General features: G+C 34.8%; 1 protein-coding gene across 1 annotated transcript in view; it reads right to left on the bottom strand.

Moving 5' to 3' along the window:
* The window catches only part of DOCK8 (dedicator of cytokinesis 8), a 324,685-nt gene that overhangs the window by 199,311 nt on the left and 110,371 nt on the right, over window positions 1-15,003 (bottom strand). Inside the window, 3 exon segments of the mRNA XM_074280659.1 lie at window positions 5,713-5,798; window positions 7,960-8,172; window positions 10,216-10,339. Of these exon segments, the coding sequence (XP_074136760.1) occupies window positions 5,713-5,798; window positions 7,960-8,172; window positions 10,216-10,339 (423 nt within the window).

Genomic DNA, 15,003 nt, shown 5'->3' on the forward strand with positions numbered 1-15,003 from the left:
ACAAAACAGAAAAAAAGACATATTGTGTATTGATTTACATTCAGTCTCCTTAGTTCTTTTTCTGTATGCAGATGGAATTTTCTGTCCAAAGTCTGTTAGGATTGTGTTGGATCACTGAACTACTGAGAAGAACCAAGCCTTTAATAGTTGATTATCACACATTCTTGCTATTACTGTGTATAGTATAATATATTCCTAATTCTTATTGTTTCTTATCACCAAAGTTAGCATCTCTAATAGAATATTGAATAGTAATGGTGATAATGGGCAACCTTGTTTCACCCCTGATCTTACTGGGAAAGGTTCCAGTTTATCCCCATTACATATGATGCTTGCTGATGGTTTTAAATGTATGCTACTGATTATTTTAAGGAAAAGTCCATTTATTCCTATACTCTCTAGTGTTTTTAATAGGAATGGATGTTGGATTTTATACTTTTTCTGCATCTATTGAGATTATCATATGATTTCTGTTGGTTTTGTTATTGATATGGTCAATTATGGTAATAGTTTTCCTGATATTGAACCAGCCCTGCATTTCTGGTATAAATCCCATTTGGCTTAGCATATTATCCTGCTGATAAGTTGCTGTAATCCTTTTACTAATACTTTATTTAAAATTTTTGCATCCATTCTGGAGAATGATTTGGAACGATGCTTAAAAAAATTATCAAACTGTGCATACCCTTTGATCCAGCAGTGTTACTACTGGCTTAAATCCCAAAGAGATTTTAAAGAAGGGAAATGGACCTGTATATGCAAGAATGTTTGTGGCAGCCCTCTTTGTAGTGGCCAGAAACTGGAAACAGAGTGGATGACCATCAATTGGAGAATGGCCGAATACATTGTGGTATATGAATATTATGGAATATTATTGTTCTATATGAAATGACCAGCAGGATGATTTCAGAAAGGCCTGGAGAGACTTACATGAACTGATGCTGAGTGAAATGAGCAGGACCAGGAGATCATTCCATATTTCAACAACAATACTATATGATGATCAATTCTGATGGACGTGGCCTCTTCAATAATGAGATGAACCAAATCAGTTCCAAGAGAGCAGTAATGAACTGAACCAGCTACACCCAGCATAAGAACTCTGGGATATGACTATGAACCACTACATAGAATTCCCAATCCCTCTATTTTTGTCCATCTGCATTTCTGATTTCCTTCACAGACTAATTGTACACTATTTCAAAGTCCAATTCCTTTTGTACAGCAAAATAACTGTATGGACAAGTATACATATATTGTATTTAACTTATACTTTAACATATTTAACATATATTGGTCAACCTGCCATCGGGGGAAGGGGTGGAGGGAAAGGGGGGAAAAAAACAAAAGGTTTTCATAGAATTTATGTGTAAATACATCTGGCCCTGGAGATTTTTTCTTAGCGAGTTCATTACTAACTTGTTCAAAATTTTTTTTTCTAAAATGGAAGTATTTAAGTATTTTATTTCTTCAAGAAATTTATATGTTTGTAGATATTCATCCATTTTGGTTAAATTGTCAGACTTGCTGCTGTACAATTGGGCAAAATAGCTCTAATTATTGCTTTCTTTTTCTTTGGTGCTAAATTCACTCCTTTCATTTTTTGATGCTGGTGATTTGGTTTTTTTCTTTCCTTTTTCTGATCAAATTAACCAAAGGTTTATATATTTTGTTAGTTTTTCCATTAAAAGGAACTCTTAGTTTTATTTATTTGCTCAATAGTTTTCTTAAGTTTCTATTTTATTAATCTCTCCGTTGAGTTTCAAATTTTCTAATTTGATATTTAATTGGAGCTTTTTAATTTGTTCTTTTTTTAGCTTTTTAAGTTGCATGCCTAATTCATTCATTTCTTCTTTCTCTATTTTATTTATATAACCATTTAAAGATATACAATTTCTCCTAAAAACTACTTTGCTGCATCCCATAGGTTTTGATATGTTGTCTTATTATTGCTATTTTTGTGAATGAAATTATGGATTGTTTCTGTGATTTGTTTGAGCCACTCATTTTTTATAATTAGATTATTTAATTTCCAATTGGCATTTTATTGAATATAATTTTTATTGCATTGTGGTCTGAAAAGGAAGCATTTTACTATTTCTGCATTTTTGCATTTGATTGAGATTTTTATGCCCTGGTATGTAGTCAAATTTTGCCATGTTTTGCTGAGAAAGAGGGGTATTTGTTTCTGTCCCTATTCAGAGGTCTATTATATCTAGGTTTTCTAGGATCCCATTAACCTTCCTAGTTTCTTGTTTATTTTATGGTTAGATTTGTCTGATTCTGAAAGGGGAAGGTTGAGGTGCTCCACTAGAATAGTTTTGCTGTCTATTTCTTCCTGTAACTAGCTTAAATTTTTCTTTAGGAATTGCCTGCTCTACCACTTGGTGCACACCCATTTAGTATCATTACTCTTTCATTATTTATGGTACCTTTTTATCAAGATATACTTTCTTTCCTTATCTCTTTTAATAAGCTCTATTTTTACTTTTCCTTTATCTGTGATCAGAATTGCTACCCCTGCTTTTTTTTTTTTTTAATTTCAGCTGAAGCATAATAAATTCTGTTCCAGCTTTTAACATTTACTCTGTATGTGTCTCTGTGTCAAATGTGTTTCTTGTAAACAACATATTGTAAAATTTTGTTTTTTAATCCACTTTGCTATTCCCTTGTTTTATGGGAAAATTCATGCCATTCACATTCATAGTTATCATTACCAGCTCTGCATTTCCCTCTATCCTATTTTCTCTCTGTATATACTTTTGTTCTTTCTTTCTACCCTGTCCTTAGTCTCTCTTTTTTTTTTTTTTTTTACCAACACCACCTACTGTAAAGGGCTGAAATTCTGAATAGGTGCACTGGAATCAAACAACCGAGCACTTTTGGACAATACTCTATTAGCATATGTGTGGAAAAATGGCCCTTCTCACTATTCTGTGCTGGCTTGATCTTTTGGTGTATACAGATAATCATAGGAGGGGTTGGGGGTGGAATAAGGCAAGCCAGAGTCACTTTGGAGAACGAGGAGAAGGGAGGTGAGCTTGTGGCAGTTACATCCATCTCCTTTACTTCTCCCCCTAAAGACCAAGGACTTTTGCTGATCCTGACTCTGGCTGATCCTGAGGTCAACAGGGAGCTAACTTGGACTTCACATACTACCTTATCTCCTATCAACCCTTCCCCCCTTTTCTTATCTTTTTCCCTAGTGTTTCTGTCCTCCTTCTATCCTGTCCTTTCCTTTTCTTTTTCTCTTTCTCCTTCTACTTCTTTATAGGGTTAGATAAATTTCTATACCCAACTTATGGATTAAGTTACAAATCTTAGATAAAAAACTAATGAGATCAAGCTTCAGACAATGCTTATAACTCTCTCTTCTTTTCCTAGATTATAATAGGTCGTTTTCATCTCTTCATATAAAACAAATTATCCCATTATACCTCCTCTTCCCTCTTTTTCCAATACAGACTGTTTCTCACTCCTTAATGTCTTTTTCTTTGATGTCATCACATCAGAGTCCATTTACAAACACACCTTCAGTCCAAGTGATGCCCCCCCTTTGTCTGACCCAGTGATAGATAACAGATCTCAAGAGTTATATTGTTTTCCCATCTCTAGGGATGTAAAAAATTTAATATTTAAATATATATTTTCTCCCTGCTTATCTTTCTATGATTCTTGAGTCCTGTTTTTTTTTTAATTAAAGCTTTTTATTTACAAAACATATGCATGAATAATTTTTCAATATTGGCACTTGCAAAACCTTTTGTTTCAAAATTTCCCCTCCTTCCCCCCACCCTGTCTCCTAGTTGTCATGTAATTCAATACATGCTTAATATGTTAAAATATGTTACCTGTATATGTATACATGATATATACATATATGCATACACATGTATTCTACTTAACCCTATAGAGAGCCATCACCAAGCTCAAGAGCTCTCCAAGAGTCTAGGGCGGTGTGTTGTCAAAGTGAAAATAGCCAAATCCTGAGTCCCTACTACATAGAAATTGATATCAGAGGAGTCTTTCATTTACTACACACAGGATTACATTTACACAGCCATTATATTATATAGGAACAAATAAATCTCAAAAAATCAAAACTTAGAGCTTATAGCACCTTTTGAAAATTTGTCCATAAATCTATAAATAAAGCCAGAAACTTGAGGCCCTTTGGTATAGTAGACAAAACCCTGGATTATATCCTAGTTCAGTTGCTTATTACTTGTATGAATATAGGCAAATCAATCCTTTACAATCTCAGTTTCTTTATAAAATGATGTTAATAATGCCTGGAGCCCTTATCTCCTATTAAAAGGATCAGATTAAAGGGACAATCTTAAAGTATCATATATATCAGGATTTTGTGTGTGTGTGTGTGTGTTGTGTGTGTGTGAAAGTGGATAGGTTAGTTTGAAACCTATGTATTGTGATTTCACTGATAAAGAAATTCCCCATGTGGAAACTCTTAAGATGCAGGTTGGAACTCATCTGTACTTGATAACCTTAGAAAATTGTCTGGAGGACTAATAGGTTAAGAGACTTGTCCAGAGTCACACAACTGGTCTATATGAGGGGCAAGATTTGGGTCTGGGTCTTCCTAATTCCAAGATGATCTTCCATTTCTTGCATCCCACATCTCTCTGGTAATTATCAGAATGATCATGATAATAACTAATATTTAGATTTCATTTAAAGGTTATTTTAGGTTTATTTAAGGTTATGCATGTTATTTCATTTGATACTCACATTAACTCAGTGTTATTATTATTATTATTATCTTCATTTGTTGTTGTTTAATAGATTAGGCATGTCTGACTCTTTGTAACCCATTTGGGGTTTTCTTGGCAGAAGTGCTAGAGAGGTTTGTCATTTCTTTCTCCAGCTCATTTTACAGATAAGGAAACTAAGGCAGACCTGTATTTTTACTGGTTGAGTGATTTGCCCAAGATCACCCAGCTCATATAGTATCTGAGTCTGGATTTAAACTGGTTGTCCTCACTCCGGGTCAGGTAGTCTCTGTACTGAATCACCCAGAGGTTGACAGAGGTTAAATGCTACAACTATTAAGTATCTGGCTCAGTATTTGAACTTAGATCTTCCTAACTGTAAGTTCAATGCTTTACCCACTACACCAACATTTCTAAACAAAGAATGATTTTGACCTACAAGAAATATAGATTTAATCATTTAAAATAACAAAAAGTTCTCAAGAATTCATAAGACCATCACATTTTTTGAAGCTTGTAAAGACCATTTTCTATTTCATTTCACACATGTAATCTGAGATTGAGCTAACTAATCATAGTGTGAACTCCCATTTCAGGGCTCTGTAGCCCAATTCTTCTACTCAGTTGCTGTGTGACCTTGGGTAGTACCTTAACCCTTCAAGGCCTCTGAATCTTCATCTATTTGAGCATATTCCCAATCCTGTTCACTCCAGAGAGCAGCTAAAGACTGGATGATGTAGATCAGATTTATCTAAGGAATAATTTTGAAATTTGAAAAATAACTTTGTGCAACATTCTAAAAATAAAATTATTCCTGCATCCTCTCATTTCAGGAAACAACATTTTTTATTCACCTTTCCTTCCTTCTCTATACCATCAAAAGGCCAATGTCTAATTCGATTTTTGTGATAAAGAGCAAGGATTGCTATTTAATGGCTAAATATACCTCATTTTTGTGCCTAGGACACAGACCTCCACTTACTTTAGAGTCTGCAGCTTGACCAAAATCCTGTTGCCCAGGTGTTCCTTCGGACATTCTGGCAGTGGCCTTATTTCCACAGCATCCTCCTATTATGAACCATACAATGAAACCATTAGAAAACTCTTACACAACTGCTGTTGCCTATGCCACCAAAATGAGCACCCTGGAGGTAACTTTCAGCTATCATTAGAATTAATTACCTTTGGAGTCAGAACAGAATTCTCTTAATTACAAGTTTAAAAAAAAAAAAAAAAGTGCATCTTTACCCCACAGAACAAAATCAGCCTTTAAGGCAAACCGTTTTCCATTTCAGCAATCCATGCTTTTAGAAAGAGGAAGGAAGGAAAGGAGAACATGGAAATATCTTAGTAGCATCCCCATCAGATAGCATTGCAAAATCTCATACTCATTGTTTACTTTTTGGGGCTATAATGGTATATTCAGTCTGTTTCTCTCATTCATTGTTTCACTGATAAACACACTGAGTACAGAGATGGCAGGACTACACAGGCAAAGCATGTTTAAAGTCTCATAGTCGTACCCTTGAAACTGGGTGTGAGATTGTATTTGGTGAATATTTTAAAAGTCTATTAAAATGGAGAGCAAAACACAGTAACAGCAAGATGTGTAATGATTACTTGGCTCTTCTCAACAATGTGGTGATTCAAGATAATTCCAAGAGAATTGGAATGGCAAATGCCATTCAGATCCAGAGAATTATGGAGACTGAATGTGAATTGAAGTATTAGTTTGTTTGCTTTTTCTTTCGTGTGGCTTTTCCCTTTTGATCTGATTTTTCTTGAATGATATGACAAATATGGAAATACATTTAAAAGAATTGCACATATTTAACTTATAACAGATTGCTTGCTGTCTTGGGGAGAAGGGAAATAAAAGGAAGGGACAAAAATTTGTAACAGTTTTACAAAAATGATGAAAACAATCTTTACATATATTTGGAAAAATAAAATATTATTGAGGAAAATAATAAAATAAGTACTATTTGGAAAAATAAAATAATATTGAGAAAAAAATGGACAACAGAATTGAAAGTACAAGGTCTATAAAGAAATGAATACATAGATTCCTTTCATATTCTGTGATAAAAAAAAAAAAAAAATTAACTAGTTAACTGGCACATTCTCCTTCTTCAACTCCAGCTCTTATAATTAAGACTTAGGTCAGGTCCCAATTCTTCCAGTTGGTGGTTTTTCACATCTTGCGATTACTTTACATTTAATTTGCATATTATTCTTTGCATTTAATTATATTTGTATATACTGCAATTCCCCAGTGAAAAGGATGCTACTTGAGTGCGGGACTGTTTGGTTTTTGTCTTTCAAAGCATAACACAGAGCCTGTCCATAGTAGATGCTTAATAAAATCTTTATCAATAAAATGGGATTATAATATCTATGGTCCTTACCTCATACATTTATGATGAGGCTCAAGTGATATAATATATAGCAAGCACTTGGTTAGTATTAAAGCACTATACATATTTACAAATATGTAAATGTAACTGTTTACTTGCTGGAGAATTCTGAGTCTCAAATAGCTCTGAGAGCCTTTTGAGGGATGTATTAAAGAAAGGAGGGAGAAAAGGCAGGGCACTGTAGAAGAAGGTTTTTACAAAAGTCTAAGGAAGAAATTTAAGAGTCCAAAGCCAGGGGATTTCTATTAGAGTAGAAAGAAAGAAGGCAATATACACATAAAAGTATAAGAGAAGGTGGATAGTTAAAATTAAAAGAAATTTATAACTGATTGAATCGAAGAAGATGGAAGAGTAAAAAATGACAGATTTTAAGCTTTCTTGATAACTTCATTTAAAAAAAAAACTGCAATGTTTGCTTTTTGTTAATCCATACTGGTCTTTGTACCTAAATTCAAATTAATGTGGTTTACTATATAGCCAATTTTTAATGATTCAGGGGCTGATCACCCAGTTTATTTAAGCAGTAACTAGTTCCCTCCTTACTGTGTCCCTCTCTTCCATAATGCATTGCAACTGACATTTCTAGCTAATGGAAGAGTGGGAAGGTGAAGGTCTTGTGATCTTGTGATTAACTTATTAATTGGGAGCCACCCAGGATGCTGCTTAGGACTATATAAAGGATTCAATTTAGCTGGACCTTGTTCATCTGATCAAATTGGGGTGGGCTTGTTACATATTTTTTCCACAGAGGAAAAAGTGCAAAACAACTTGTTAAGTACTTGGGAGATCCTAGGAGGAGACATCCCACCCACCTCATCCACAGATGGATACAAGGCAAAGAGCTCGGCATGCCTATTGGTCCTTCGAGCTTCTTCTTTCTGTCTTTCAAAGTCCTCAGCGCTGATATGTTGCAGGAGACTGTCAAGCCGTTGGTCAGGCTGTAGGCTCCGAAGGTCAAAGTCACAGGAAGTGAGAGTACTTCTTCCAGACACATCACAAAGCACTTTTAAGGTTCCAGGGCCTGCCTAAAAGAGAAAACAAAACAAAATAAAAAACCATACTTATAAGTGCAAAGATGTAGCTGAAGATAAATGGGTTAACCCTGTGTATTATTATTTCTCAAGTAGACCACCTAATACTAGTCTCCCAAGTCAGAGAGCCCAGGTTTCAAATCCTACTTCTAATATATACTATCTGAGTGATCTTGAGCAAATGAAGGTAACTTGAGCCTCAAGTTTCCTCATTTATAAAATGAAGGGAAAAGACAAGATGACCTTCCAATTATAGATCTAATACCTCTAAAAGTCCTTTACAGTTTTAAATCTATGATTCTACATCTCACACTAAAATTGCCCTAATTTGGAACTAAGACATTTTGGCGCTAGTGAAATCTGAGCCAGGATTTTTTTTTAATTAATTAATTGATTTAATTAATTTTTACAAACATTTTATGCATGGGTAATTTTTCAGCATTGACAATTGCAAAACCTTTTGTTCCAACTTTTCCCCTCTTTCCCCCCACCCCTTCCCCCAGATGGCAGGTTGACCAATACATGTTTAATATGTTAAACTATAAGTTAAATACAATATATGGATACATGTCCAAACAGTTATTTTGCAGTATAAAAAAAAATCGGACTTTAAATAGTGTACAGTTACTGTGAAAGAAATCAAAAATGTAAAGGGACAAAAATAGAGGGATTGGGAATTCTTTGTAATGGTTCACAGTCAACTCCCCAAGTTTTTTCTCTGGGTGTAGTTGGTTCAGTTCATTACTTGAGCCAGGATTTTCTAGACAACAGGGTTGCTCTGTTTTCCTTGAAATCTATACTGTTTAAAATAATTTTAAAATTGGCTAGAGGCAGACTGGCCAGATAGCCTTGAGTGCCATATTTTATTTGTTAAATAGTGTGGAGGTCTTAGAGATTTTTTTTTTTTTTTTAAGCAAGAAAGGAAGTGACACAGGGAAGCAGCTGTGGTCAAATGAATTGGAGAAGGCAGTCCAAGAATCTGGACTGCACTATTTTCCCAGGCTTGCTCATCTCATCATTTCAGTTTCTTCCTAAAAGGAAATCCCTGGTGACTCACAAGACAAGGATAGGTCAATATTAGTTGGAATTTGCAAGAAAAACAATATTCTCAAGGAGTTAATAGGCCCATGTAACTAATTCATTTTTCAATTAACTTTAATTAATGAACATGAAATATCCTGCCAGGTTCACAAACATAGGATTGACCTCAACTCCTCATATCCAGTCTATTGTCCAGTCTCATTGAGTCTGTATCTAGAACAGACTCTTTCGTGTCTATTCCCTTCTTTCCATAATAGTGCCAGTAATTATGACTCCTCACAAAAATTACAAATCTAGATGAGAACAGAGATAGGATACGATACTAGTTGTAAAAACACATGATTGATTTGTCAGATTGAAGTCTGAGAAGATAGCAAAATTGGGATTCAGATAAGCTCTACATCGACAGCTATAAGCCTTCCCAGGTAACTAAGTTGTGTCACAGAAGATTTTTAAGGCTGACTTTTAATGTTCAGTTCATGATTTTATGTAAAACCCTGAGTCAGGTCATTGAGATAGCTGTCTAATTTGCCATTGGTGAGTCAGTCCATACAAGAGTGCTGGCTTGGGGCCTGGTTGTTAGTTCTTAGAAGAGCTTGGAGAAGAATATAGATGAATTCTCTAAAAGAAGTTCAAGGAAGTTTGAGCTGATACCTTCTTTTTCCTTCAACAAATATTCTTGGAACAAGCAGAGAAATTTAAAATGATTCAACTGACTTTAGAACTTCAAGTGACAAGAGTAAAAAGGTAACATGTGAAAGACTGAAAGTTAGTCAGCCAGCATAGGGTTTTTCATTATAGGGAATTTGCTGTAAATCACTATTATTTGGGGCCTTTTGACAGGACATGGAAATAATTTTGTTATACAGAAGATATGCTTGTTATCTTATTTTCAGCAGAAGATGTAATATAGATTAACCTATATCCCATGGAATAAAATATAGATGCATGTTCAGATAGAACATCATAGTAAACATCTTTGAAAATAGGAAATACCTGAGAACTTGACTCATTATAATCCAAAGTTTCTGATTCAAAAGTCTGTTTCTGCAGTGTCTTGTGGAAATCCTTTCGGGAGCCAATCTTTTTAAAGCCACAAGTATCTGAATTTCCTTGATTCCTGAAAGAAACAGAGACAAACATTTTATCTCTTTAACAATACATTGCAATCAAGAAGGGAAAAAGGGAGTTGTAGTTAAAAAATAGTAAATGTTTTTTATCTACTTAAATGACCTTCATTAATTTCCTAATCTACATTCCACTAAATCTAGTAATGTTCTATTTTTTAAATATTTTTAACCAGAGAAAAAGTTTAAAATAAAATATCTTGTATCTCAGGAGAGAAAAAAAAAACATAGAAATTAGGTTGTGAACAGCTAAGAACAAGAAAAATAAACTTGTGTGGAAATTAAAAAGACTCAAAAACCAGTAGTTCTTGCTGTGAGGCTACTAGGGGATTTCAAAAATAAGTTTTTGATAAATGACCTGAAGATGTACTGGGCAACTAGGTAGTTTAGTAGATAAGAGTCCTGGCCCTGGAGCTAAGATGACTTGAATTTAAATGTCACCTCACATACTTACTAGTTGTGTGACCTTGGGTCATGCACATTGGCCAAAAGGGTTTGGCCATTTGGAATGTTGCTAAAGTGATCCTTCAAAACTCTTTTTTAGACTGTAATTTGTTTCCAATCTCAATGGAGAATTAACACTTCATGATAACATAATCATTCCCCATTTCATACCTGCTTTTTTTCCCCTTAAAAACTGAACATCAAAGTGATGGCTCACTTAAAGGATAATGGAGATGATGGGTAGGTTACAACCCAGGAGAAATGAAAAATTATAGGAAAAAAGCAGCTGCAACAGAGAGGCTTATCGTAAAGGGCAGGAACTTTGGAGAAATATACTTAAGGCTCAGTATGATTTATTTAAACAAGGTGTTAACTCAGTGGAATTGATAAGACAATGGTTATCTAGTTTAGCATGTGAGTTCTCTAGTGAAGTATGATTGATTTAATCTTACAACAAATAATGGTTTCCTAGTGATATAATGATTGGTTTATACTCATTATACTGTAATGATGTAATTGTATTAGAGAATATAAACTGGGGGCAAATTCAGCCAGAGAGACATTCTATCTCCCACCATTATGGTGGCTGGCCTGTCCTCCTATATTTATCCACTGAGACTAAGGCCTGTCTGAAGGCCACGAGAAAGCTAGTTGAGACCCAGGTGAAGTAGACAGACTGTGAAGGAGACAATAAAGACTTCTGGACTTGATCCCTGGCTATTCTCATGGTGATTATTCTGCTGAAAACAAAGCTGGTCCCTAGACCTCCAGAAAGCTAACTAGAACATTACAGTTTATGACAAAAAAAAAAAAAAAAAAAAGGAATCATAAGATGAAAGTGGACAGTGGACTCCTTTAGTATGTTCCTTTGGAATCCATGCAATGTCAAGAGAATTAGAGTCTGAGAATGGTGGGTAGATATGTCCTGAAGTAGTGAGTGCCCATGGCGATATCGTAGATCCACTGAAGTATTTAAGTATTCAAAAGCTGAAGAAAATCCTTACTACTAAATTTGGAGGCTAGTACCTATATATAAAGCAATGTCATATCCTTGAGTTTCACTGTATTTCATTTTTAATCAAAAACTTTCTTTCCCTGCAAGACTTTGAAGACATTTCCAATGTCTCTAATGACATAACTCATGCTGTTTCTCCATCTAATTCTTCTCTAAAAAGCTTTGTAGCTCTAGTCTAAAGTACTTCTCAATTGTCAACGCCTTCCCTCCTCTCTCCCCCTCAAAGCCCCAACCCTCTTTTACCCTTAGAGGTCAAAGTTGGGAGAGAAAGGAATAACCTACCCCTTTAGAGAATTTGTAGCTGAGGGGAATTAAACCCTAAGGCTATCTCCCAGGCTGGACAAAGCTAGTGTGCCTATTGCTGGGTGAGCCCATGGCTCAAAAATATCATTTTTCCCACACTGTATGAATTCTTTCACTTTCCTTGTTACCTAGAAATTCCTGTTTGGATCAAGAAGGATCCTCTTTATAAAGATACAGAGAAAAACTATTCAGTCTCCAGACTGAATGCAGATTGAAGCATCCTGTTTTCACCTTTGATTGGGACTGATTAGATGAAGTATTTCTCAGTATTGAGTCACATGATCCCTGTTCCCAGAGTTGGAGATTGGGTTTTGGATTTTGGGTCGGGAAAGGACCCTGGGGGCGGGGTTGGGAAGTCACATGATCTCTGGAGAATCAGGCCCTGAGTTGCAGGAGGTGACAGGAAGTTGCAGGAAATGACTGACCTGTGGGAGGCATTGGTCAAGGATGGTTATGTCCTTTTAGTCATATCCAGTGAAAAGGCTTGGGTCTTTTCCAATTTAACCAGATGTTTTATTTCCAGCTATTTCTGGTTCAGGAGCACATGGCATTTGGAATGGCATCCAGGTGTATCTTTGTACCTGCTTTCTCTTTGTACCTGAAGAGGTCTCTGATTAGTTAATTTGGGAAAGGGGGGGTATAGCACCCATCCCAACAAACCTTTTTGTTTTGTTTTCTTTCTCATGTTTTTTTTTTTTCCCCTTTTGTTCTGATTTTTCTTTCCCAACATGACTAATATAGAAATATGTTGAAGATCATAGAGAAGAGCTAATTCAATTCCAATTGATCAATGATGGACAGAATCAGCTACACCTAGAAAAGGAACACTGGGAAATGAGTGTAAACTGTTTGCATTTTTTTGTTTTTCTCCCCAGATCATTTTTATCTTCCGAATCCAATTTTTCCTTTGCAACGACAACAACAAAATTCGGTTCTGCACATATATATTATATCTAGGATATATTATAAGATATTTAATATATATGAGAATGCCTGCCATCTAGGGGAGGGAGTGGAGGGAAGGAGGGGAAAAATACAGAACAGAAGAGAATACAAGGGATAATGTTGTAAAAAAAAATTACCTATGCATATGTACTGTCAAAAAAAAAAAAGTTATAATTATAAAATTAATTTTTTAAAAAAGAGTACAGTTAGGTTCTGAAGCTATGGAGAGATATCTTCATATAACAGGTATGATTTATTGATATAATTAATCTAAACTTTTCTCTTAAGTGATATTTGTCATTTTATGTTATGTTATATTGTATAAATAAAACAATAAACAAAAAAAGAGAGAGAAATATGTTGAAGATGACTATACAATGTTTAACCTACATCAGATTGGTGGCTGTCTTGGAGAAGGAGGGAGAAAAAAAAATCTGGAACTCAAAATCTTAGAAAAATGAATATTGAAAACTATCTTTACATATAATTGGAAAAATAATACTATTAAAATAAAAAAAAAAATTTTTTTAAGAGAAAAAAAGGATCCTGACTGAGGACTGAGTTTATAAGACTGAGGTCTTATAAACAATAAAGATTTAATGAGGCCCTATGGAATGCAAGTCATTGATATTGTGTGGGATGAATAGTGTGGTTTCTAAGAAACTATTAGCTAAAGTATGTGAAGTCTTAGGCCTCAGTTTCAGTTTCCTAGAAATCATATAAAGAAAGAAAACTTTGGAAATCCCCTTGTGTAAATTATGCCTGTAGTCACATAGTTTAGCTCACTTCACAAGTATAAACCAATTAGCTTAAATGGCATCAGGGAGAGAATAGGTGGTGGATGGTTGAGATTTTATGCTATATAACCAAGCTTCTACTTTTGTAAACCAGCCTCCTCCTTCTGGACTTCCCAGAGGTAAGGGCTGCCTACTTCTCATGAGATTTTAATAAAACCTTTCTACCTTCACTTAGAGAGATCTCCAAGTAGTCATTTTGGGTTAGGGTCTTCATACCCTACACAATACTAATGTGAATTAGTTCACTGGATTGCTTTCCTATTAGTCAAATTAAGATCAGTTACTATAAAGAAGAAGGAGATCAGCTAAGGATGAAGGGAGCGTGATAATTTTCTACTAGGAGCCCTTTTTGATGGGTAGGACAGGCCAGTTTGGGGTACCACAGGAACAGGATTAGGGTTGTAAGAGGTCATTGATGGCCTGGGGCCTGGAAAGAACCCTAAGGAATTGGAGAATAATGTAGAAAGGGAGGTGGCAAAGAGAAAATTTTGTCTCAGGCTGGACCTATGCTTTAAAAGGAGAAGTAAACTCTATTCCTCTTAGGCCTCCTTCTTGAATCAAGTTGCCCTCTGATCCCTAAACTCAAGTTCATAATCATTAATATTAATGTTCAGCCACATTGTGAATTAAATAAATATTTATGAGCTGGCCTGGGAATCCAGTATAATACTTTTTAATGGGAAAAATACTTTCTAGATTCTAAGCAGTTGACTTATAAACTTTTGAAAACCAAACCATTCAGAAGTTGAAGGTTGGCTTGTAGACAACTTCTGTGCTTTTTAGGTCGACTTGAAAAGTTATTATTTTGAAACTATCCTTAATGACAACAGGCATGTTAATACTAAAACTTCTTCCTTATTTATATGATATAATAAAGATATTCCAGTTCATGAAAGTTTATGACTTAATTGTTATTGGGGAACTTGCAATACTTTATAAATGGCAGTTAGGTTCCTAGTTTTTTCCACTAACAAACAAAACAAAACCAGCCACCATTTAAGCAGTAAAATATCCAAGATATGTATCGCCATAATAATAAAACTAAAAACAATAAAAATGTATATAGGTCAAGACAATTATGTGAGGACTATAGCTGCATAGAACTTAAAGAATAGTGTGGTATGTTGAAAAGTGAAGTATGTCAGGAAATAAC

Source organism: Sminthopsis crassicaudata, chromosome 1, assembly GCF_048593235.1.
Source record: "Sminthopsis crassicaudata isolate SCR6 chromosome 1, ASM4859323v1, whole genome shotgun sequence".
Taxonomy (NCBI): Eukaryota; Metazoa; Chordata; class Mammalia; order Dasyuromorphia; family Dasyuridae; genus Sminthopsis; species Sminthopsis crassicaudata.